Source organism: Numida meleagris, chromosome 5, assembly GCF_002078875.1.
Source record: "Numida meleagris isolate 19003 breed g44 Domestic line chromosome 5, NumMel1.0, whole genome shotgun sequence".
Lineage (NCBI taxonomy): Eukaryota > Metazoa > Chordata > Aves > Galliformes > Numididae > Numida > Numida meleagris.
The window spans coordinates 37037630-37061362 of NC_034413.1; the positions used below are offsets into that span (position 1 = coordinate 37037630).

The following is a 23733-nucleotide window of genomic DNA, read 5'->3' on the forward strand; positions in this document are numbered from 1 at the left end:
GCTCCCATCCCTACTGAAAAACAAGGTTGAAAAATTACAGAGGATTTCTGAAGTATGATAGAAAAAGGACACAAATCAGAGGCTGTGCCATTCCCACATGGACAGTGAATGCACTTCATTGGTGTCCCACGAGATGATGCTCTGGAAAAAAGTGCTAAGATTAACGGATCATAAAAGGCTTGGGCCAGAAGATGATTTATACACTCCACCTGTCCAAGGCAGAACAATCTCTGAGAAGATTCTCCAGGGAAGGATTTGTTAAGAAGGATTTCAAGACATATTGGTGCAGAAACATTCTTCTCACCATTGTCCAAAACAAAAAGATGTTCACAGCCACAACAGAGAAAACCGCATGGCCCCTTACTTTTCAGTGTATGTTCTGAGAAATGGACCTGTTATTAAAACCAGAGGAGCAAACGGGTTGTTTTTGTCAAAGATTTCAGTACAGCATTTTGACTCAGTAAAACTGGTGCAATGCACCTCACAGCCTTTTAACCCATTTTTCACTTACGTCAGGGGTGAGAGCACTAACCTTTAGGAGAGCTGGTGAGGAAATACCCTCTTTGATACAATTGTCCGTACAGGAGCCAAGTCAAGACAAGATGGTTGTAGGTAGATGTGACCAACATATGGCCACCACCCCATGGCTACTGGGAACAGAGGAAATGGGAAACGGAGCCCAAAAGACCTTCTCATTGACCCTGCTCTATCTCTTCTCCTATGAGTCACTTCAAAAAGACCAAAGAAGCACAAGGATGTCTACAAGCCACACCTAAGATCACGGCCCAACTTCCATTTCAGCTCCTGGACTACTGACCTCAGCGAGAGCTGTGACCCCAGTTCTGGCTGGGACTGGAGGGAGGTGGTGTGCTCAATCCAGTAGCATGGCTGGAGAACCTGAGTCTCAGGTGTTGTGAAATGGGAAACATCTGCAATCCACTAGGTTCATTAACAAAGAAAGAGGGAAGGAAAATTAAAAGAGAGAATAGAGAATATGCATGGCTAATAAAGATTTTATGTGTGTGAGCACATAATTATAAACTTGATAGATGATATAAACAAATGGAAAACGCAGCAAAGGAAACAGAATGAAAAACAAGTTACACTCTGAGCAGCGGAAATTGGGAAGCCAAACCAGCGTAGATATCATATCTCCTAATCTTTACTCCTGCTTCCCAACATTTTCACCTTCTCTTTGGGAGCAAATGCCAGCACACATGCCAAAATGATGCTTGCTAACATCACCCAGCTATTCCTCATAGTGACAAGAGGCTCCCTTCCTTACAGCACTGGGCACCAACAGGTCCTTCCCTAGCGCTTAGATTTCATAAAACCACAAACTTCGTACCTCTGAGAGCTCTACACTGGAAGGTTCTAGCCAGACAGACCGCACTATCAAACAGTTCTTCAGGAAAATAGCCTAAAACAATAATCTTTCCCAGACCCTAGGGATAGGTGGAGAAAAGAAAATGGATAAATGAATTCACAGTGTCCTTGCACTCTCTGCCTATCGCACAACAGCCCTTTATCAATCACACATAACCACTGCCAAACAACTACAGAGTAATACAAACTCCATGCCTATTATATCACAAATATAATGGAAACACTTGATGTTTGCTTTGAGGAAGGAAATAGAAAGGCTTCATGTAAGTGTTTACATCCATGTAATCATGCTACGGTAGACACATAGTGATCATCACAGGGGGCTGTTCAAGTTAGTAGGAGACTAAGTATTTCCACTTAATTCAACAGACCTGCTGTTGGGTCCTCTGATGCTTTTCACAGTCAAATAGGTACCTTTACAAAATGTGCAGAATAACTGGAGAAATCTGCTTGGTTTACTGGAGTATTAAGTGGCATAAAACAGAAATAAACCCAATGGAATTCCTTTTTGAGCCCCATGGGAACTCAAGGATCCATCACATCACAGCAAGCGCTAAGAAGATGCCAAGACTCTGGGTATCACTGGGAACCTTCATCAAGCACGTTAACCTCACTGAAAAGGAAATGGTACACACGTATACTCCTTTTTTAGATTATGCTGCAAAGGCAAAAATGCTATTCATGGCAGTTTCACTGAACACAGAGCTGCTATGCTTTGTTCCCTCTAAGAATGTGCTAAAAAAAAAGATGCGCAAATACCTTAAAAGCGTAGGAGGTACCACCGTCTCCATTTCTGCTGATGTCAAGGTGGTTTTGAATGCAATGGATCCAACCTGGCACATCTGCACACATTTCTCAGTACTGTCGTCTAGATCCGCTAGTTGTATCCGCATGCACTATACCTCCGTGGTAATGGATGTGCCCCATCCCTTTGGAGCACTGAGTCCCAGGGAAGGAGACTCAAAGACCATCATCACCACCACCAATCTCTCCATCCTTTAGATTTTGAGAAAGTTTGCACCAGTGTTCATACAGCAGTTGTATCCCCTCCCTCCTCAGATGCACTCGACTGATGGCATCCTGCTCTGCGCAGACAGAACAGCAGGGGAAGCAGAGCAATGCAAAGTGAAGGCTGTCAAATTGGGCACTTACATCTTAAGAGCAGCTGTAACTTTTAATGACACAAAGGACAATAGCAGTTCTGATGGAGATGATTTTTGTAGCTAGTTTCAGGTGGTGAATTTATTGGCAGGAAGCAAGGGAAGAAAGTGACAAAGAACCCGATGAATAAAATTGGATGTGAAAATGGTTTCCACATTACAGCTAAGGTGGGAAGTCATAAACCAGGGGAGATGAATTGAGAGAAACTGGGACAGCATTCATTGAAGATACTCCCGGAGTTGAAATTAGAATCATTTTCATTGTTATTGAAATTGCCTGTGATCTCAGGCAGATTAGCAGGAGATTGCGGGAAAGTTCAGAGGATGCTTACAACAGAGAAATTTGGCAGATGTCAAACTGCAGAGAGCAGCGAGTCCCACCTGAAGGCAAGACAGATTTCAGCACTGCTCCTTCTGCCCTTACTTCGAGCAGCACACAAGTCACTGTCTAGATTGTATCAGAGTTTGGTTAAATGGCTCTGTACAGGTGTATGTGTGTGTGCGTGCACTGATACAATAACGTGCATGGGGCAAAAACTGCAATCATTTTTGTCACTTAGAAAAAACAAGCCCACATCCATCCAGCTTGGCAGAGACAGAGTATCAACTACACTAAGGCAACCGCAATGGATTTTCCATTGGTGGAAAGCTGCTCAAATAAACAATCTGGTGAGTGATTATAGACGAGTTATAATGACAGAAAACACCATCGGGTTGCAAATGATTTTGCAACAGGAAAAAAGTACTAAGTCATTAGATAATTTACTTGCAGCGAAATACTGGAGCTGTATCCTACCCACATGGAGAAGTGGCAATACAAATGAGATGTGCCATCAAAAACTTGAAAAATGCTTGCACCATGCTGCAGATGGGCTAAAACAAGGAGCTGGATTTCAAGAAGCTGATGCTGAGAGGAGATTCTGTTTTTCCAAGGGAGCCTCCAATACAAGACTGGAATGCAGTGACATTTCTCACTCAGTGCAAAAGACAAGAGATGCAAATATATTACAGAAAACATTTTCTATAGATGGTCACTTAATCCTATACTCAATGCAGCCACAGCACAAGGAGATTGAAGATGACCTATCTAATTTTCTTAGCCCACAGATGCTCTAGCTCATTGACAAAAGCCCTGTTCTGGTTGTCCCTGATACCCATCTGTTCACAGCTACCAGTCTCTCCAGCAGCCTGGTGACCAGGCTTTGCGCTAGTAACTTCGATACGTGCCACAAAACCCAATGGGTTCATGAGCCTCCTGGGTCTGGAGAGCCACTCCATTATCAGCTGACATATCACTTCTACAGTCTCATGCTTGCTTTTTTCCACTGAGAGCATAACAACATGACTCTGCACTTCTGTAGGAATGCTCTCTTTGTTTTGATATATGTCTCACTTTATTCCTGACAATGGTTGGGGACCCCCGGGCAGAGGGAATCGAGGTCTGTACTGCTTTGGAGATGATTTTTATGACTTGATTACAGTAGTTTTTCAGTTCAGACACACACAGGAAATAGGACTTCTTTCAAAAGACTATGGATATGACAGATGAGACGGTGGCTCAAATGTGGGATGCGCAGCCCCATTCAGACACAGGCAAAATGCAGGTGTGCACTTCACACATGTTAAGCTCCTTATAAACTGGGAGGGAAACTGGGCCCAGCTGGCAGCTTTCTGCTCTCACCATTGCCCACAAAGGACGAACGTCAAGGAGAAATTCTCCTGGGGTAAGGAGAAGGGAACCAAAGACCTGTTCAGGAAGCTGATCCTTTCCATGTTAGATTTCCCTACAGCTCAATCTGCTGCTTCTATCTTCATTCATGCCAGAATGTAGGAGAAGGACGCAAGATCAGCACCTTCTTGCTGACTACTTTGCTCTTGCTCACCTCCACAAGCTCAGTATTTGCTCTGGTGCTGGAGCTGCAGGCAAGAGCTCCTTACATATCTCTGTTAACGTGCTCTGATGCTTTACCCCCTTTCTCTTCTCCCAAGGAAAGAGATGCTGGCTGAAGCCAAGCATGTGTCCAAGCAGAGGTCATGAGCTAAGCAGTTTTTTCATTTTATGTTGCTGACAGCACAGAAGCTCAAGCCCTGCGTCCACACCATGGGTTAAAACCAGCCCTGTGCACGTCTGCTTGGGTTTGCTGGGCTTTTAGTTTTCTTTGTTCCAGGCTTTGACTCTGGCACAGTTTTCATTGCATGCCGAGAGCAGGGAGAGGGCAAACAGATTGTATCAAATGCTGATTTGTTCCTGTTTTTGTCTCTCATTCTCCATTATCTGTCTCTTTTGATGGTTCAGCCCAACTTGTGACTTTCTGGCAGCTGGGAAGGTGGATGAGGCTTCATCAGCAACAAGCAAAGTCCACAGAAGAGGATCTAGGTGGAGCTAAACATCCCAGTGGGATCCACGTGAATTTTTATTTTGCAACTAGTTTGAGCACTGTCATTAGCTGACTTATCTAATTACAGTTTTAAAAACAATAACTAGGATAATTATCTAATTAAGCATTATTTTTAATCAGCGCAGTTCTGCACAGAGCACATTCCAGCAGCAAAAACCACACACCTGTGCTCTCCCTTGCTCCGGTAGGAAATGATTGTCTAAAGCTTTTGCCCATCATCTGGTAATATTTCTATGGGAAACACCCTCAGTAATACGCCGACAACTGGAAGACCTCATGCTCACCACTCCTACAGTGAGAGCTGAGGTGACAGAGAGGGACACAGCTTGGGCAAGCCAAGGAACAAACATGCCTCTCCTTGGCCTTCCTGAGCACTGTCTTGGAAGCCTTAAACTGGATTCTACCCTTTCTCTGGCCATGCAGACAGATATTCTCAGCTCTCTGGCTATCCCCCACTTCTGGATGCAGGTAGAAGAAATAAGCCGTTTCCTGGAACGAATATCCGACAGCACAGCCACAGCTTTGGCCATATAAACGTCAGGCACGTGTTTATTCCTGTGTCATACTTACTGGAAAAATACCAATCCTTTGGGTTTGCACGCACAGGCCAAATTCTGCACTGCACTGAGGGATGATGGATGGTGAGTAAAACAATTCCTGATGATTGTGAATCATGCTGCTTTGGGTCTCGTCTATTTCAAAATAGGGGAAAAAATACTTGCAGTGCACCCAGCGCCACCAAGCTCCGAGCTTATGGGGCTTTCACATCTCCCTGCCATCTGGGAAAATAACGGCCTTTTTGTAGCCAAATCCTCAACGCAGCCATCATCTTTCACCTACTGTAAAAATATACTTGTGCATAACATAATATATATGCTATAGAATCAGAAGCTAAGCACATAATATAATTTAAAAAATAGCTATCACTATAGATCAATCTACAACATGCCTATTTATTTTTGTATGTTTTCTTGGTACAGATTATGACAGAAACACAGTAAGTCAGTAATTTCAAATTCCTTTGCACAGACATTGTCACTGTAATTTTGCCAGAAGGGAGATAATAAATCATATTTTTCCATCTGACTGATGTTCTGTTTCCCCTGTCTGATTTCAATGGCTCTATGCTATCTTATGAGCTGGCATTGTTCATGGCTCCTTTTATTAAAGCACAGGCACGTTATTGAAATTTCTTTTGTATTATGATTTTCTAGCCATACGTGAAATTGCAGAACACACAAGAAGGGAAAATATGCCCCACTTCTTTGAGTCATAATAGGAAAAGAAAAACAAAACTGCTGCACGTATCTCGGAGAGAAAAATGCTAATATTAAAATATGGGCCCCATGCTGGCTTGGGTTAGTAATCGGTGTCTTGCAATTTATGAGCGAAGATCTAGAAACTACTATCGATTTGGATCACTGCTTACCTACTACCAACAGGTTTTACTAATGCTCCTTCTTGCGGTTATTAGCTCACTGCATTTTTATTTTGGTGGCTCTTTTGGAAGCTTCTCAGACAGAAGTTGTTGCACCTCTGCTCTCTCACGCTGGCATGGTTACTGGCTGGGGAATCACTTTCTTTTTTATCGCCTCCCTTTACCCAGTGGCAGAAAGCACACACCATATTTCAGGGACTGAGAGATACTGGGATAGCAGCTGAATCAACTCTTGACTCCGCTAACATCTTTTGATGAAAAGGTATTATTTTGTTAAGTTCTATTAATATAATTGCATTAATAAAACATTTTTTTAAAGAGCATTAACAAAGGAGAAGGAGGCGCTGCAATTCTAAAGCACAGCTTTTCATAATGAGCTGAGAATTAGTATACGATAATGCTGTGCTTATAGTCCCTCATTCATTTTGGATTCTGATTACAACCCGACAATCCCTGCGAGAGCTGTGATCCCTACTGTGCAAAGTGCTGCTCAAGAAGACATCAAGTCAGCAAGATACAGGAGCCCCAGCTGAAGGATTACAGGTGATTTGCAGACAAAGATACACTAGAAGGAAACACAAGAAAGAAAAATAAAGGAGAACTCCAGGAGTGAAGTCCTGGCTCTTCTCAAGTCAGCAGAGATTTTGTTCTAGAATAAAGCTAAAATTTGCCCGTTCCCTTTTTTCCCTACACAGTGCGATGGCCTGCCCTTGGGCAGCAGGCTGTTCTCTGACCCCTCCACACCTGTACTTGATATAAGGCAAAGTCATTCAGGCATCACGTATGGGTTTTTTGAGGAAGGATGGCTTGGGAGGGGAGCACTGAAGGTGGGAGAGAACAAGGAGGTGCAGCCAGGGAGTCTGGGAAGAGCCATCAGCAGAGAGGCAGCAGCAGAGGTTAAGTGCCGCCAAAGCCACTGTTTGCAAGAAACTGCAGTTTCGTGCTTGGCAGAAAGAAGCAGCAGCACCAAAGAAATGTCCCTGATCTTCAGAGCTGCTTCCAAGCCCAAGTTCACCACCGCAGGTTGAAGGGAGCCACTGTTTTCAGACAGAAATATTACCAAGACAGCAAAGCTGGGATGCCCAAAGCTCTCCCTTCCCCACCCAAAGGCAAATGGAAATATTTTACTACCCATGGCTACAAAATTTCTGCCGGTGACTTTGAGGATGGCACCATGCTACAGGAAGCTATGTCACCAGCAGCACCTAACCTGCTGGAACAGGGAGCAACTTCCCACCCGCATGGCCCAAAATTAAGAGAATGTTTCAAGATGTCAGCTTGACAAAATCTTGTGAACTCATCGTCCGCTTCCTGGCAGTGGCACTCTGGCACGTGTTCATAGAGGTCTACGGATGATTAGGCTGGATATGAGAATGGGGGAGACTAGGACATGATTACAGACTTTGCAAATGGACAAACCAAGAATTTTCCAAAGGCTGTGGTTACAAATGTACCTTCACCCAGGCCATAAATTGCAGTTATTAATCCAGGTAGGCACACGCTTTTCTGGCAGTAAGTTATGCAGCTGAGCAAAAACTAATCAGCACTTAGGAAAGCTGTTGTCTCACTGACATTTGCACGATTTCTCCATCAACTGCCAGTGAACATTCATCACGCTGGCGGGACGCTGTCTCCTTTACTTTACATAAGCTGCTGTCTGGGAAGATTCATTTAACACCCAGCCATGTGCACTCCCAATAGCCAAGACTGCTCTCTGGTCTGCTATGTGCTTTTTTTTTTCTTCCTGGAAGAAAGGGGAGGGCTGGCAACCTCCCTGCAAGCAAGTGCAGAGCTCCTGGGAGTTGGACCTTAACCTGCAGGATGGAAATCAAAACACAAGCAGGCTGCAAAGTGACCTCATGAGTGACCACCAGATCCCTCTGGGGAAAACAGACACAGCGCCTGAGACTTGCAGCATCCTTCACACTGACCCCTAGACTACTATTGCCCCGTGACTGCTCTGGGAAGGACCAGAGGAGACCTAAGAGAGCAGATTTGAGGCCAACAAGGAGAGAAGTGGAAAATGAGTTTGGGAAAGAGATCACCATAAAAGCAACCAGCCCTCCCCTTTGCCTGCTGCCTCGGCTGGAGGCACGGATGAGTCCCAGGCAAACAGGGGGGACGGGCAGGCTCCATCGAGCCAGCTGGAGCCCAAAGCCCTCAGAGATCTCCCAGGACACATCACAGGGCTGTGAAGATCCTACATGGGGTTACTAAACCATCTGCAAGGGACATGAGGTTTTACAAAGCATACAGAGAGACTCCTAATGGGTTTAGATTTACAACTGAACTTCAGTTTAGCATTTCATCGGTACGTGTTAATGATTTAGGGGCACAAGCATAAACATTTGGACAGCTGTCTCAGCTGCATGGTTTGTTGTCATGTTTATATTTTGTGCTTGTGATTGCTGTGAGTCAGAAAGATTAGAGGTACAAAATCAGCCCACTAGAAAAAAAAACTAATTATTTAAGAAATGGGTCTTTAGAAGTACTCTTTTACCCTGAGATAGTCACAGTTCCTGTCAGTGGTAAGAAAATAAAAAGATTAAATTGCATTCGGATTTTTCATCCTAAGCCTAAATAGAAACCCAAAAACAAGATGGGAAAATTCTCCCAAATGGAAACCTCTCACCAATTCTGATTTCCCAGAGAAAACCAATTTCCTCAAGAAAATAATAATCCTAATTTGTGCAGAGATCAAGCAGCTGAAATTTCTACATGATGAGTCAGTCCTGGTAACAGTAATAGAGCAAGTACGAATGTTTGTATGTAGACACACATACTGAAAGACACTTGCAGAAGGTTTTCAAATGAAAGCTAACAGGCTGCCCGGGAAGTAGTGGAGTCACCAGCCCTGGAGGTGTTGAAGAAACTTATAGATATTGTACTGAGGGACATGGGTTAGTGGGAAATATTGGTGATAGGTGGATGGTTGGACTGGGTGATCTTGGAGGTCTTTTCCAACCTTGGTGATTCTGTGATTCTATGAAACCACTGACTCCTCTCCCATTGAAAGCAGTATGGTTTTGAATTGGAACAACTGGAGAAAGCCAGCTGCCCTTTGGCAAAGACAGAGCTCAGTGTGTGAGGAATGGACTCCAGAAAGTTTGCAGGCCCTATAAGGCCACCAGGATGCTCTCAGAACTCTCTCAGAGTTCAGAGCCTATAAAACCTATGGACTGCTCAGCACTTCTTCTACAGAGTTGGCCGATAAAGTCTTGGTTCTGTTGAAGCAAACATCAAAACAACCTAGTGCTTCAATGAAGTCAGCATTTCCCTCAGAGCAGCAATTTTCTGAATCTTGGAAGCTCTTGGTTCTTTTTTCCAATTTTTTTTTCCCCCCAAAACACCTAATTGCCTGAATCTCTAATAGGAGCAAGAGTTACTTATTCTAGGTAAACACATAGATTCCCCAAAAAATCAGCTTCTGCCTCATTGCACGAAGCATTGAGCTCTCTGTAAAACACAGCTTGAGATCAAGAGCTTGACGATGAACAGAGCTAAAACTGAAGGATCCCACAGTAGTCCCAGTCCCAATGGGCCACGGCCTACTCTGCCTTTTTCTGAGGATACTGAAACTTTGCATCCACACAATACCCTGCAGTTGTAGAACACAACAAACAGCCTTCCTTCATAAATTCCACTTCTCTACCTTTTAATCCTTTACAGGTGGGATTACTTCTTGCAGGTAAAGCACTTGACGCTTTTGAACTTTTTTCACATGTAAGCAGTACTTTAGTGAGAAGGTCCGTCTCAATATCATCCCACTGCTTTCCTAAAATCCCTCCAAAACAACTCCTTGTAACTTTCCTGATTGTATACCAGAATAACAGCATGGTGGGACGTGAGACCACTAGAGAATGATGTTTGTGGCATGAAGCTGGGACAGCCTTTGTAGGGCAAGAAGAAATTGGGATTTCAGCAGCTCACAAGATCAGCATCTTCATGTTCTTTTGCAAAGCAGAGAACAAGATGAGCAGAATAGCCCTTGAGGATATGATCCTCATGTATCTGTTTTGCCTTACGTTTAAGACTCTAGATGATCTTCGCCATACTAAACAATTCCAGCTGCAGATGGATAGGAAAAGATGAATGTGAACTTAAGGTAAATATTACCTTCACTGAAAATGACAAAAAATAGCTGGGAAAAAGAGAATTGCAATCTACGCCATGAGAACTTGCGCAGTACTAAGACCTATATGGAAGCATTTTCATTGTCAGAGAGGAAAATACACAGGCAAGTGTGTAATGAGATTGGTCATACAGCCATGAAGAGTTATAGGCTGCTGTTAATTAAGGAGGTATGAATTTTAAAGCCACGTGACCTGGGAGAAAAAACTTGTGTATACCTGTTGCCTTTACAGATCCCATTCTTCATTGTGACATGCTGTTTTTATTAGCAGAATTGAAAACATGTAATCAAACTTATAAGAATGAGAGGTGCAGGTTGTGTAAAGGGTAATGGCTTTTGAAATCTGATCTTGTTTTTAGGACACATTCCCAAAGGGTTCCTTCACAGCTTTTCTAACAGGAACTCTACTGTTATAACTAAGCCCCCTGCTTCTCAGTACTTGAGATGATCATCTTAGTATAAATTAATATTTTGCCATTCTAAACGGCTTTACCACAGTTGCAATGAAAACATTCCACACAGCCTGCAACCTACTTGCATTCTCATACAGTTATGAGCAACAACTCACAGTACCGTGTTATCAAATTCTGTTATCCAAATTGGAAAACGGGTTACTAAAGAGCACCCAGCATTGGTTTACGACTATTTTTACAGATGCCACTAGTAGCCCAGTTCATGCTGTGTGCGACCAGGGAAGTCGTCCAGCATCACAGCTTCAGAGGATCAGCATTTTGCTCGGGGACTTCTGGCTGATCATTGGCCCTGAATGCATGTGAGAGGGAAGGTGGCAGCTTTTGAATTAGCCTGACCTCCATCGCAGCCGAAAAGATCTTTGCTATCAGCTCTGATTAACAGCAGTAAGCAAATACTAAGTGCCTCTGAGAGCCCCCAACAAGCCTTCTATCGTATTAATATAAAAACCTGAAAAAAAATTGTTTCATACCTTGAATTCCTCCAGTATTTTGTAATTTTTTCCATGATATTCACAAAAGTTTTTCACTTCCTTGCACTCTGGACAGCATCCATTGTGTTCCACTTTTGTACACTTTGGGTGGATTTTAGGGCATTCGGGTTGATCGCAAACAGGTCCATCCTCAGTACAAACACAGGGACAGTTGGAATGCCCCGGGAAAAAGCGCTCTCCCAGTTTGTACACAAAGCCACTATCATCCACGCAACCCTTCCCTCGGTAGTCATCAAAGATCAGATTGTCATTGCTGGAGGTCTGGTCCCCCTCATCGGCAGGGTAGTCTTCGTGGTTGATGGCAGCTGGTGTGACCAAGCCAGGGATTACAAACAGCAGTATCCAGGCTTCATGGATGTGAAGAGCCATCCCCCTCCTCAGCTTCTCCATGGGATCTCAGGGCCAGATAGAAACAGCTGCTGCCATAAGGAGACAAGCGTCGTGGTCTGAAAACAAACATTTTAAAGTGAGAACTCAAAGTATTAAGGAACATTGACTAATAAGGGCTGTACTTTCAACCAGCATGAAAGAATAAATCAGTGCTTTCAAACTGTGCAGTTAGCTATCACTGTTTCATTAGTAATAAGCCTCTCCTGAGTTATTCGTAATGAGAATAAAGCACATGAAATATATAAATTAGACACACTTCTGTAAGTGTATGCCTACAAAACATCTCTATACAAATGGGGGCTCAGAGAATCACCTCATTTTTATTTCCTTCATGTGCTGAGTTTTCTGTTGCACCAGAAATTAGAGCAGCTGCCTGGAGACACATGGGGATGGACAGCTCAGAGGGATCCGAACCCCAGCTTAAGTGCGGCCTTTACCTCCAGCTGTGGCCACTGTCCCTCCGTGCTACATGTGGCACACAGCCCTCTTCATCAAACAGAGAGGGGCTGAAGAACGAGGGAAGCATACTCTGCAGGCAGACCTGTGTCCAGCATAGAAGATGGAGCGGGATTGTACTCAGTGCATGAGGGGTGGAGCAGTAGAGTTTCACATGCAGTGTTTAGGAAGAAGGGCTGCCCGGGCTGCCAGCAGCAGATCTGTATGATCCTGACCAAACACACGATGCGATTCTTCTCAGCATTCTGGTGCTTCTCATGGAGAAATGCTAAGAGCAGGATGCTAAGTGCCTGTACGACGTGCAGAGCTGCCGAATTGTGGCTGGAACCTCACTAAAACTTCAGGAGCACCGCAGCGCAGCCCGACCTTGCCGTGCTTGGCTCCGGAGAGGCAGAAGCTTCACCTGGCCCCGCGGGTGAGCTCTGAGTGAGTCTCCGTGTGTCCTTGGGCGCGCGATTGGCTGCCTGCCATGCCACATCACCACCCGGCCCCGCAAGCAGCAGCTGTGCGGTGGGTTCTGACCTCTCCACGGAGGACCAGGCAAAGTGCTGCAGCCAACTTTTCAGGGAGATAAGATGTTAGCTCCGGATTGATGAGGTGAAGCACTCACCAACCGCAGCTTGTTTGGGTGTGCGTGTCACTGCTTCTCATCCTCCTTCCTCAGCATGCGGGCAGGCAGACGCACAATGCACAACGTGCATCGCCTACACACAGTTAAACATGCCTCCCTCCACCCCCAGGGGGTATTCCTTCAGCTCTAGGATTTTGGACGGGCTGCAGATGTTGAGCAATTAACTCCTTAGCTGAAGGAAAGCATCTGCAGCAAGCTTTACTCCAGGAGAAGCAGCTGTGGGATCCTGTTGACAAAGCAGTTTTTCCAAAGCCACAACAGAGGGAGACACCGGATATTACACAAGCTTTATCAAACTCAAAAGATATCTTCTTAATTGAAGTGCTAGCTGCATTCCCAGTGCAAGGACCGGGCACCCTCTTACACCTGCCAGCAGCACATATCGCAACGTGCTGTTTGGGAATTGGGAGGTTTGTGCTGCTTCACCCAGCTCCAGAGCAGATGCCCACCTAAATGCTACAGGTAGGTTGCAATACTGCAGATTGGTGGGTATTTAGGAAAAAACAACAACAACAAAACAAACACAACACAGCAGGAGCAAATGAAGTAATTCATGTCTGGGGAAACATGAAACAATGGAGAGAAGGTGCCGAAGTTTGAGGAGGGAGCTCTCCAAATTAAAAACCAAAAGTTCTCTGAAGCTCATAAATAAGAGCACAGTGTTTCCCACAGCCTGTGGCCATCCGAGCTGTCCCACAGCAACTCCCAGGCGATGATCCTGGGGATCAGACAGACTGCAGACAGCTTGCACCGACAGACTGCAACAAGTAAACAAGTGTCGCTCTGCTCGCCATTAGTTTACAGCCCAACTTTCTCATCATTTCTCATCGGGAGAGGGACCAGGACCATTGCTAAGTGCCTGAGTAAAACGCTTCCATCCACCTTCCCTCGCCCCGAGTGAATAATTCACACTTACCTAATCAGACTTGATCTGAAAGCTGCAAGGGGTCACAGGCCAACATGGACTAAAAGGTTAGACAAAAATTAGTGAAAGCAGTTCCTCCTAATCACATTTTCAGCGTTGACTCATGGACAATCCCTTCTCCTGCACCTCCCATCACAAAATGCAGGAAAGCGGCAGCCCAGCAACCACGGCATGAGAATTAAGCTTTCACCCAGCGCCGAGGATTCAGAGCAAGCAGCGGCGTGGCGCTCCGGAGGCAGGGATGCCGCGGAGAAACCCCGATGCCAGCAGCACAGTCATCGCAGAGAACTTGGGCTGGATTTCCTCAGGTCTCAAGTGGAGGGCAGGGAGGGGGGTGGGGGGAAGAGGAGAGGAAAAAAAACCAACAACAACAGAGAGATCCCCTCCCTATGCCCAGCGGATCTCTTGCGGTGCAGGATTTGCCACAGCCGGGGAAGGAGGGGGGAGAAGCGGAGCACGGGGGCTGGCGAGGTGGCGGGTAGGGAGAGGGAGGGCAGAGGAGCCCGGTTCCCGGCGGGCCCCGATCCCCTGTGGGGACTCCCCAGCCCTGGGGACGGGCATGGCCGCCCCGCCCCCTATTAGTGATAATAATTAATTTTTCAAAAAATATATATATATTTTTAGGGTGGATGGAAAATAAAAAAAATAAAAAGAGGTAATAGGGAAAAAAATAAGAGGAATCCAGTTGCGGGGCCGCGGTGCGGGGAGCGGCACGCAGCCCTGCAGTGATCCCGCTGCCGTCAGTGCCACGCTCCCCAACTCAGCCTCCTTCCTGCCCCGGCGGCAGCCCGAGTGCTTGCTGCATCCAAAATCCCACCTTGCTGCATTATTAAAACTTCCCGTCTTCCTGCAGGCTGGAACTGGGGAGCCTTGCACTGGTGGCTCCGGCTGCGAAACACTCACAATCGATCTCCTTGCAATTCGGCTGCTCTGTCATTAGGCGTCATTGTAAAGCTATTTCTGCTAGAGCGAACGAATGAGGGATGCTGGATGCTGGGGAAAACAGCTTAAAGACAGACAAACTGGGGCTTTTATTGGGATAAAACGCAGGATAACGCTCCTCTCAAGCAACTATGCCCCCAGCAAACATTAACTAAGGAAATGCTTCGCTAAGCCCTCTCTGCTACTCTGTTCTTTCTACGGAACGCCTCGAGGCTGAGGCTCCTTAGCTCCACAGACAGACTGTGCCATCGGCAGCCCCCGAGAGCAGCCGCTCCGCCGGGCGATGGAAGGCCACGCTCTGCACTTCAGTCTCACCGTGGCCCTGCAGGCTGCGGAGCTGCCGCAGCTCCGGCTGCACAACCTTCACAGCCCCATCACTGCTCGCCACGGCCACAGTGCGACCTGGAATGGAAACACAGAGCAAAGTTAGTGTGTTTGGCAAGGGCAGCAGCACTAGAAGTTTGCAGCTGGGCAGTGTAAAGATGAACAATGTCTCACATGCTCCTGTTTGCTGAGATAAACGATGGGAAAGTTGAGTAGATCAATGATAATGAGATTGGATTCATAGTGATTAAGTGAATCTGGAGACCTGGGCACGCTACTCATTAAGGGCACAGCTATTCCACTTGGGTGCAGTTATTTAGGGCCAGATTCTGACACACAGGCTGAGCAGTAGAGAAGCAGACGCTCCACTGATAGCTGGAGGTATCAGAATCATGCCATTACGTTGCTCTTCTTGTACAGCACTGCCCTAAAGGAAAGGGCAGTTCTCAGCCAAATTGCAGGGAGGTTGGCATCCAACTGAACTGAATGCCCCATTCCCTCAGAGCATTATGGAAAAGGCACACCAAATTAAATAATGACAAAACTAGGGCTACCTAAAACAAAAAGTCAAAAAGGTTCTAAAGAGTTTCCAGTTTCCATGTGCTTACTGACAAACCAGACAAGACCCCAGGTTTCATCACTCCCAGTGATGCAGAAACTAAATCATCCTCCTACTTTTAAATACCAGTGTGAGTACCAGTTGGTAAGCAACGTGCATCTTTTATTTACACTGCCACCAGACAAAGGCGCCCTCCTTTTGGAAACTAACTGTAATAATCATGACTGCCACATAAAGGAAAAAAAACAGAATAAAACAAAAACCAAAAAAAATCAAAGAAAAAAAAGGATTGACACTTTCATTTCAGAGCTGATGTGGTCCTCCCGAAGAGATCACTGCATTTCCAGACATGACCTTGGTCAATACCCTTGTTGTGCTAGGACCAAGTTCAATATACCCTTCAAATAACTAATATTGACGCTGACAAAGTCAATTGGACAATAAGGCCATTATATTGAGGAAGATTATGAAAAAGGGGAGAGACTTGGGCTATTTTAGTCACATAAGGAATTCACCAGAAAGCCAATGGGAACATACCACCCTCAGAAGTTAGCTGGGAAGAATGTGTCCTGCCAGGATGAGCCCCATGGAAGCCACAGGGTGTTGGCTGAAACCGTACGATGTGTTGTGCATCCAGGAAACACATCGTCCTTCCACTCAGCCTAATTCACAATGATTCTCAAGACACATTGGCTCATTTGACAACCTGGGAAGCAAACCAATGCCACTTCTCCATCTCTCAAAGGAAACACATGGTCTAAAGCAGCTCACAAATGCACTGAGAATATTTAATCACGCATTACACTTAGTGTAGTCATGGATGTCTGTGCAGGAAAGGTAACTGGAAAGTAAAGCTAACCATGATAAATATGCCCTATTTGCAAACCTTTACAACTACCCAGTTTCCTCATCTAGAACAAAGCCTGACACAGCAAAGATCTGTAGGATGGATTAGAGTGTCCAAAGCAGCAGATGTGAATATTTATTACAAACACTCTTCCAGGAAGTCTTTGCTGACAGAAGCACTGCATACGGATTTCACTTGCAGCCAGGCTCTCCAGGCAGTCCCTGGGATGACTTCTCCAGGAGCCAAATAAATGCCATTTTGCCTGGAGCCCTGACACTGCAACAGCTGGGCAGGGGGGTTAATGTCACTTTCAGCCTCCTCAAACCAATAATGAAGTGCTTGTTAAAAACAGAGAAGGACAGGGAGGAGAACAAAAAAAAAAAAAAAAAGGAAGGCTTGGACAACTGCAGCTCACCAGTAGCTTATGAGGCGTAACAGCAAATTGCACGTCTCCCCATGCCAGGGAAAGGGCTTGGGGGCACGGGGCAGCCCTGGTGAGAAGCAGTGTCTCATCTCCCACACATTCGGTGCTAGCTACTGCTGTTGGCTATGCGCACAGCAACTCCTTGTTCTGTAGCAGAAGGATGCATGGAAATGCATGCAGAGAAGGGAGAGGAACGCACTAAATTGAGATCCTGTTCCGACACCCATTGTGTCACCGCTGATCTACTCACCGGCAACACTTGGCTCATTATAATGTAAATTTACTCCCCCTTTCCTTCCAAAAGGAGATGTTTCTTTTTGGGAGCAAATTGTATTTTATTGCTCTTTAAAGACGTTCTCCAATTAGGAAGCCAAACAAAATCTATTACATAATTGTCATGCAAAGCCCTGTTTTGATGAAGGACGCTTCCTCATGCACTATCAAAGGCACTTTGGTATAACGCTCAGAGGAAGGCAGAAGCCTGGAGGTTAATTCCTCCTTCATACACCTTCGGGTAAATTGTCAGGCGGGGCAGGTCTGGGCAAATCCACTCAGCTCAGCAGAACACAGAACCGCATCGAAATGAACATTTTCTGGTTAGAAGGTGCAAAGCACCCCCAGATCTCAAACTCGAGGTTGCAAAGACGTCCAACTCACGCAAAGCCACTGCAGATCTGCTGGTACACCCACAGACCAGCAGCACGAGGAGCTGAACCCAAGCTCCAGCCCCGAGCTTATTCTTCCTCCTCCACCTGGCAGCAGGAGTGATGACAGAGCACATCGCCATGCCAAAGAGACCCTACGGTAGCAGCCCTTGTACTAATTACACCTAATTTGCTGCTGCCCATTGCTAGAACAGAGGTACTAATTTTTCTGATGTACCCCTATTACGTCCTTAGAATAACATAAGCTCTGACCATCTGGTCATTTGCTTCAAAAAGAATGCAGTGAGTTAGAAAAGGTAGAGAGAAAACAGCAAAAGCACCGGAAGGTATAAACAACTTCTGTGCAAGCAGTCACTAAAAGGGATGGTGACTTACCCCAGAAAAAATATTTGTGCTCTAAAATGTATTTGGCTGTTCATCTTTTCTCTCTATGCACACCGGCACTACGGTCAAGTCCAGGACACTGCTATGGTTACCTCTTGGAGACCCACAGAGGAATCCGTTGCTGAGCCACCTACAGGGTTTAATGACCCAAATTGTCACCTACATGGTGTGGACAGAACTTGTCTGTTTTGATCCCTTCAACCCAAACCGTTCTATGATTCTATGAATCCCACCCCACCTGGAAGCTGTGATGCAGCCCATGAAGCCACCAGCACATAGGATGCAGTATTTCAGGACAGCCACATATCTTTTGGGATGTAACTGAACTTCCCAAGTGACCAGTGCCTCTCGGCTCCTTTTGTTTCCAGCATTTCAGCAAGTTTCTGCTGCACATCTCCAGGCCCAATATCCCCCAGAGAACAGGCTCCATTCCCAAACCCGCGCACTGCCTGGCCAGGCTGCCACCTACAGCCTGGCAGTGCCCTTTGCACTGGGCATTGATGAATTCCTGAGGCAGTTCTGCTCTTTGGGCTGGAAAAAGTATTTGTGTCTCATGAAAGCAATAAAAGTCATCCGTGCCCTTTTATTCCTGGTACTAAAGACATGTCACAACATTGTTCTGAGAACCAAACTGAGAATCAATTAGTACCTATGCTGCTTCGTAAATACTATCAAAGCTAAAGCCAAGTATGTAAATACAATACAAAACCAATCTTCCAGTTTGAACTGGTAGCTAAATTTAAAATAGTGCCGGTACACTGAAGCAATGGAATTTGTGACTACGTTTCTTCAGAACACAAAACCAGACAAAATTAATTTGCTGGGTTGATAGAACCAAAATTACTTGGGGTAGAGGGAACAAGACCTGCACTTGTCAGAAGACAGCCTGACAATTTATATTCCATAAGGTCCTAATAGAAATCACATCCACAATTACTGTCTTCTTTGTAAAATGAATTTTGAATGAAACCTTGCCAAGACAACATTCAGTAGTGCTTTGCTGGAGACAACGACACCTCTACTAGGCTGGGAAGGCAGGAAGAGAAGGTCAGGTTGCAGGCACTGGGCTCCGCAGTCAATAAATGCTGTTGGCCAAAGCCTTAAGATTTCACCTTAACACCACTGCAAAGGCTGTTGGGCGGCTGGGTTACGCAACAGCGGGACGCTCGTTCTCAGACACAGAGCAGAACAAGGAAAGAGAAAGGTGGAAAAGTCACCTGCCTGTAGCAGCAGCGACACCCAGAGTAAGGGATACTGAATCTGGGCAACTGCTTCCAATACAACCACGGCCACTATTTTAGGCTTTATTGTAGATAATTCAGACTTTGCCAATTTAAAAATACTTAGGCTGCCTAACTGTAAGCAAAGCATTCATCTTCAAAGACACAAGGCTAGTTATTTCTTGTTTCATTAAAATTATGATCTCACATGGATTTAAGATATTCTGTTTAACATAACTGCATAGAGAAGCCTGGGACCATTACTGACGGCAGAGATGAAATTACGTATCAAAGATTGAAAGAAAGAAAAGCTTTGATCAATAGAGAAATGATTTTTATACACATCAGAACCAATTTAAAGAATTCTCCAGGATCAATTTAGATAGACAGAAATGCTTCTCAGCATTTATTACCTGTGGAGGGAATATTGATCCCATCCATTGATTTCTCCTATGCACTCAGAGCAATATCTGGTTTTGGCTTTTGTTTTTAAAAGGAAGATGTCCCTAAATGGAAAGTATCAAAAAACGACTTATATTTTAAGGACTTCCATTAATGGTTCAACCAGCATCGTTACTCAGAACTTCTCAACTCCGGTCCAGAAAAGGCACATGATTGTTAGTTGATACAGAGAAGGGTTTTGCTGAAACCACGCTCACCAAGGGCTACTAATTCCTTCTTTTTTTTTTTTTTTTTAAGGGAATCTTTGCTCAAGATGATATTAGAAATCAGGCATTCAGTCCCCCTGGATTACACACTCCCTCTGCTTAAGTACCTTTAGTCACCAGTGGAGAGGCAGCCACGTGCACTGACACAACAGTCACTAAGCCCAGGGGGTCCCGAGAGACAGGGCACCTCCATGCTGCCTGTAAAAGGTACAATACCCCAGTCCCTGCCTCAAACAGTTTGCAGTCTAAGTTTTATTTAAAAAACAAAACAACAACCACAACAACAAATGCAGCAAATAGATCAGAGAGGACAAGGCTACAGGCAATTATGAGCTTAATTAGCCATGATACTGCCGCCTTGCCATAGCAAAATGTTTTATGGGCACCCTGGCCACAGAAGATGACTGAGTCTGTAGTGAGGTCTATGCACTACACCACGCAGAGATACTCAGACTGACAATGCACTTCTCCCCATGCCCAGCAAGATCAGGCACACACAGCACACCTACAGCATCCCCAGCCAATGGGACCCGCTGCCCAGCCTGGACACAGCACAGCAGCCTTCTGACCTCCCTGTGCTGCAGCAGAACACTGACTGGGATGCTGTGATTCTCACCTGGGAAGTAGGATGAAATCACAGAGTGGCTCTGCAGCAGCTTATGAGCTGGCGTGCAGTCTGACTTGGGCAAAGATAAAGCATTCACTTTGCGAAACCCTTGGAAGGGTGGAGAGAAAGGCAGATGGGAAGGTTTCCAAAACTACAGTGTAAGATTCTTCATGCAAATGTTAGCATGCTTGTCTAAATAAGAGTAAATAAAACATTTAACAGATGCTGCAAACTATGATTGCAGCGGCTGTAGATAAAATTCTTCATTACTGTCACACCATGCGGAATGTTATTTACCAAGCAACTGACTTCACCATACGATAGATGTTTCACTTTTTTTTTTGTTCTATAAACAGCTTTCAACAAATACAGCAATTATTTCTCATCTTCCAAATATACACTATGTTTTGCTTAGGAATGCACTTTTTAACATTCTTCTAAGTCTTCCACCCTCAACTGGGAATAAATCCTCCTAAGTATTCCCCTCTTGGAAATGATGGCAACCTCCTCCTCCCTTTGCTTCCCTAGTGTGTTTACTGGGGCCTTTCCTGGGAGAGGATAGAAGAACAATCTTGAGCAGGCTGTAATTCATTTTAATATTCCTAATAATGGTGACCAAAAGGCAAGCTGGGAAAGAGAGAAGAGCTCCAACAATCTGCTGACATACATTCTCCATATATTGGTATCAAAACAAAAACCTTTTACCATTCTTTAGTGTAATGGCTTTTTTCCCTTCTCTGAAGTACTTAAATAGGCAGAGATTTGGCAAAGCACATTAGAGAAAACAATCTCAATGTACTTAAACTCATGACTCACCTTATGCAGGTGAAGTCATTCAAATTCAGTAATCACCTGCTTAAATGATAGTAGGATCAGTGAATTGAAAACAGATTCATCAAGGCAGGAGTGTTATAGTAGCTGGTCTTGTAATGAACAATTTCATGATTATTTGGCGATAATTAGACCTGATAAAAAGGCAGCTTTATAGACTGGGTGGGAGCATATAACGCAAGTTTCTTAGACCCAAGTATTTACAGAAGGCAATAAAAGAAAATAAAGTGCTGAGAAGTTCCTTAATCAAATTTCTCAGTGTAAAGGTGATTTCCTTGGAAGACAGAAAAACTGTACCCGTGCAGTGTGCCGACAGAAGTATGTGTGTAGATATTGGTCTTGGATGAGATGTAAATGTGCAGCAGGATATGGCTGCATGCATCTCCCTTGAAAGAGCAGGGGTGTGGAAAAATGGTTGGCCAGCAGGCATAGGGGACTTCTCTTAACTCCTTACTGGAAGAAAAAATGTGGTCGAGATGAAGGGGCATTATTTCCAGAGCTTAAACAGATCTCAGAACTCAACAAATCCTTTTTCAATCAAAAAATCACCAGAAAGTCACTTATAGCAAAGAAAGCATTTATCTGATAGAAGAAAATCCTTCATATAAAAGAACTTTAAGCTTTTTGTAAGGATTTCTACACCCGGACCATTACTGTAAAGCTCCCTTTCAGCTGGACTTGAGCTTGTTTCTATTTGATTTTATTTGGCCTTCTGGTGGCAGTTGGAATTTTGAAAACAGTTTTAAAACAAAATAGTCTTAAAGCAGAAACTTTAGGAGCAGCATCTTCAAGATGTCAAAACCTGTTTGGAAGAATTCAGGAACTCTTGGATACATTCAGAAGATATCCAAAATTAATATATTAAGAATAAAAGGGTAAGAGAATCTCCATCTTCTGTCTGGAGCTGGATTTTTTTTTTTTTTGTTGAAAATTTCTCCCAAAGGAGAATAATGTTGTGCATAGAAATAGATTTCAGTGTTAACCTATACTATCTGTATGTGGGCACATGTCTCCAAGTCAATGTACCTTGAGGAAAAAAAGCAAGATAAGGAGCAAGGCAAGATGGCATTCTAGCAACAATCCTTAGGCTGCTTTCAAGTGTGGGACCTCAGTCCCACTGAGCTATTGGGAAACATCAGATTTCAGAATGCAGAGTTTGGTTTCTGCGTGCCCATGGAAGGGGACCGTGTCCATCAATGCTGGCACAGCACGGAGCTGGCACTGCCGTGACCTTAATTCTTGTTTGTGGAGCAACTTCAGAGAAGGTGACTTCAGTAACGCTGGTCCTTATCTTGTGCTCTTATTCTGAAGAAGTTTTTCCTCTACTCTTGAACTTCTATATCAGAAGCAGCACATCCATGACTGTACTGCATGTAATGTTATCTTCATAATACATTCGCTGGTTTCTTGGTGTTTCAAGAGTCTGGGAAGAAAAATACCATTGCTCTTATTTTAAATGAAATTTTTCATTTAAAATATAAAACTTACTGATGGGTTAACACAGAAAAATTAAGTTACAGCAAAACTGCTGTCACCACAAATTGAAATTTATTCTAGTTTCTGCTACAAGTGAGATCCCTGAGTATAGATTTTAGTGTGAAAACATGCTTTTCTCCGAACTTCCTACTTGACTGCAATGTATGCATTTTGGGCATCAATGTATGTCTCATTTTTAAGTATTCAGTGGAGCTGAGACGTATAAAGTCAAGAATTCCAAGCATGCAGGAAGCGAGCTCTGACTAATGGAAATACCGCTTTAAAGGCATTCAGAGAATAGAAGGTAACCTCTTATTAATTTTCTATTCTTTCTCCTTTTCCCACTCTCTATTTTCTGGTGCCTGCAGCCATTCAGTTAAAGCCTCTTTGGTCCTTCTTTCTTTCCCAAATGAGATGGACAAGCTTGTGTTACAGAAGAGGAGACCTGGATGTGAGCAATGATTTATTTTTCCCTTGAATAGCATGTGGAGCATTCTTTCCATTAACTCAAAAGGAATGATCACATGCAATAATAGCTTTTTGACACAGGGTGGGATTCATCTCATTTACCCTTGCCATCCCACAGCAGAAATGGAGAGCAGCTGGTTCACATGGGCTCCAGGTGAGCAGTGTCCAGTGAGAAAAATTTTAATTTTCAAAGAAACTCACCCACTGATTTTAGACATCTATCATAAATGACTGTGCACTGCCATGGAGTGACTCGATACATCTCATCTGCAGACAGCTAAGGCAGGGGGAGATTTAAATCCTGCTTGAAACCTGCAAATGGGCAGCTCAAGAAAATTTTAGAAAGAAATAGAAAGAAATTCCCTAATTGCTTTGATGGCAGACTTGTGTATGCTAGAGCTGCTGATTCTGACTAGGCATTTGTAGGCACCCCGAGG

General features: G+C 44.5%; 2 protein-coding genes across 15 annotated transcripts in view; both read right to left on the reverse strand.

The window, feature by feature from the left end:
• The window catches only part of VWC2L (von Willebrand factor C domain containing protein 2 like), a 38534-nt gene extending 23732 nt beyond the window's left edge, over positions 1-14802 (reverse strand). For 5 of the 10 annotated variants that reach the window (XR_002439116.1, XR_002439115.1, XM_021397868.1 and 2 more), the window contains exon 1: positions 11459-14742. Coding sequence is in view for 8 of the 10 variants with exons in the window: in XM_021397868.1 (XP_021253543.1) it covers positions 11459-11869 (411 nt within the window). In the remaining 2 variants the exon portion in view is untranslated. Of the gene's footprint in view, positions 1-11458 lie in introns of all 10 variants that reach the window. The other 5 variants (XM_021397863.1, XM_021397864.1, XM_021397862.1 and 2 more) reach the window with 5 other exon arrangements.
• SPAG16 (sperm associated antigen 16) overlaps positions 14889-23733 on the reverse strand; it is a 387166-nt gene continuing 378321 nt past the window's right edge. The window contains exon 18 of one of the 5 annotated variants that reach the window (XM_021397841.1): positions 14889-15225. In XM_021397841.1, the coding sequence (XP_021253516.1) occupies positions 15047-15225 (179 nt within the window). In that variant the 3' untranslated portion in view covers positions 14889-15046. Of the gene's footprint in view, positions 15226-20784; positions 22776-23733 lie in introns of those variants that run through there. The other 4 variants (XM_021397857.1, XR_002439114.1, XR_002439113.1 and 1 more) reach the window with 4 other exon arrangements.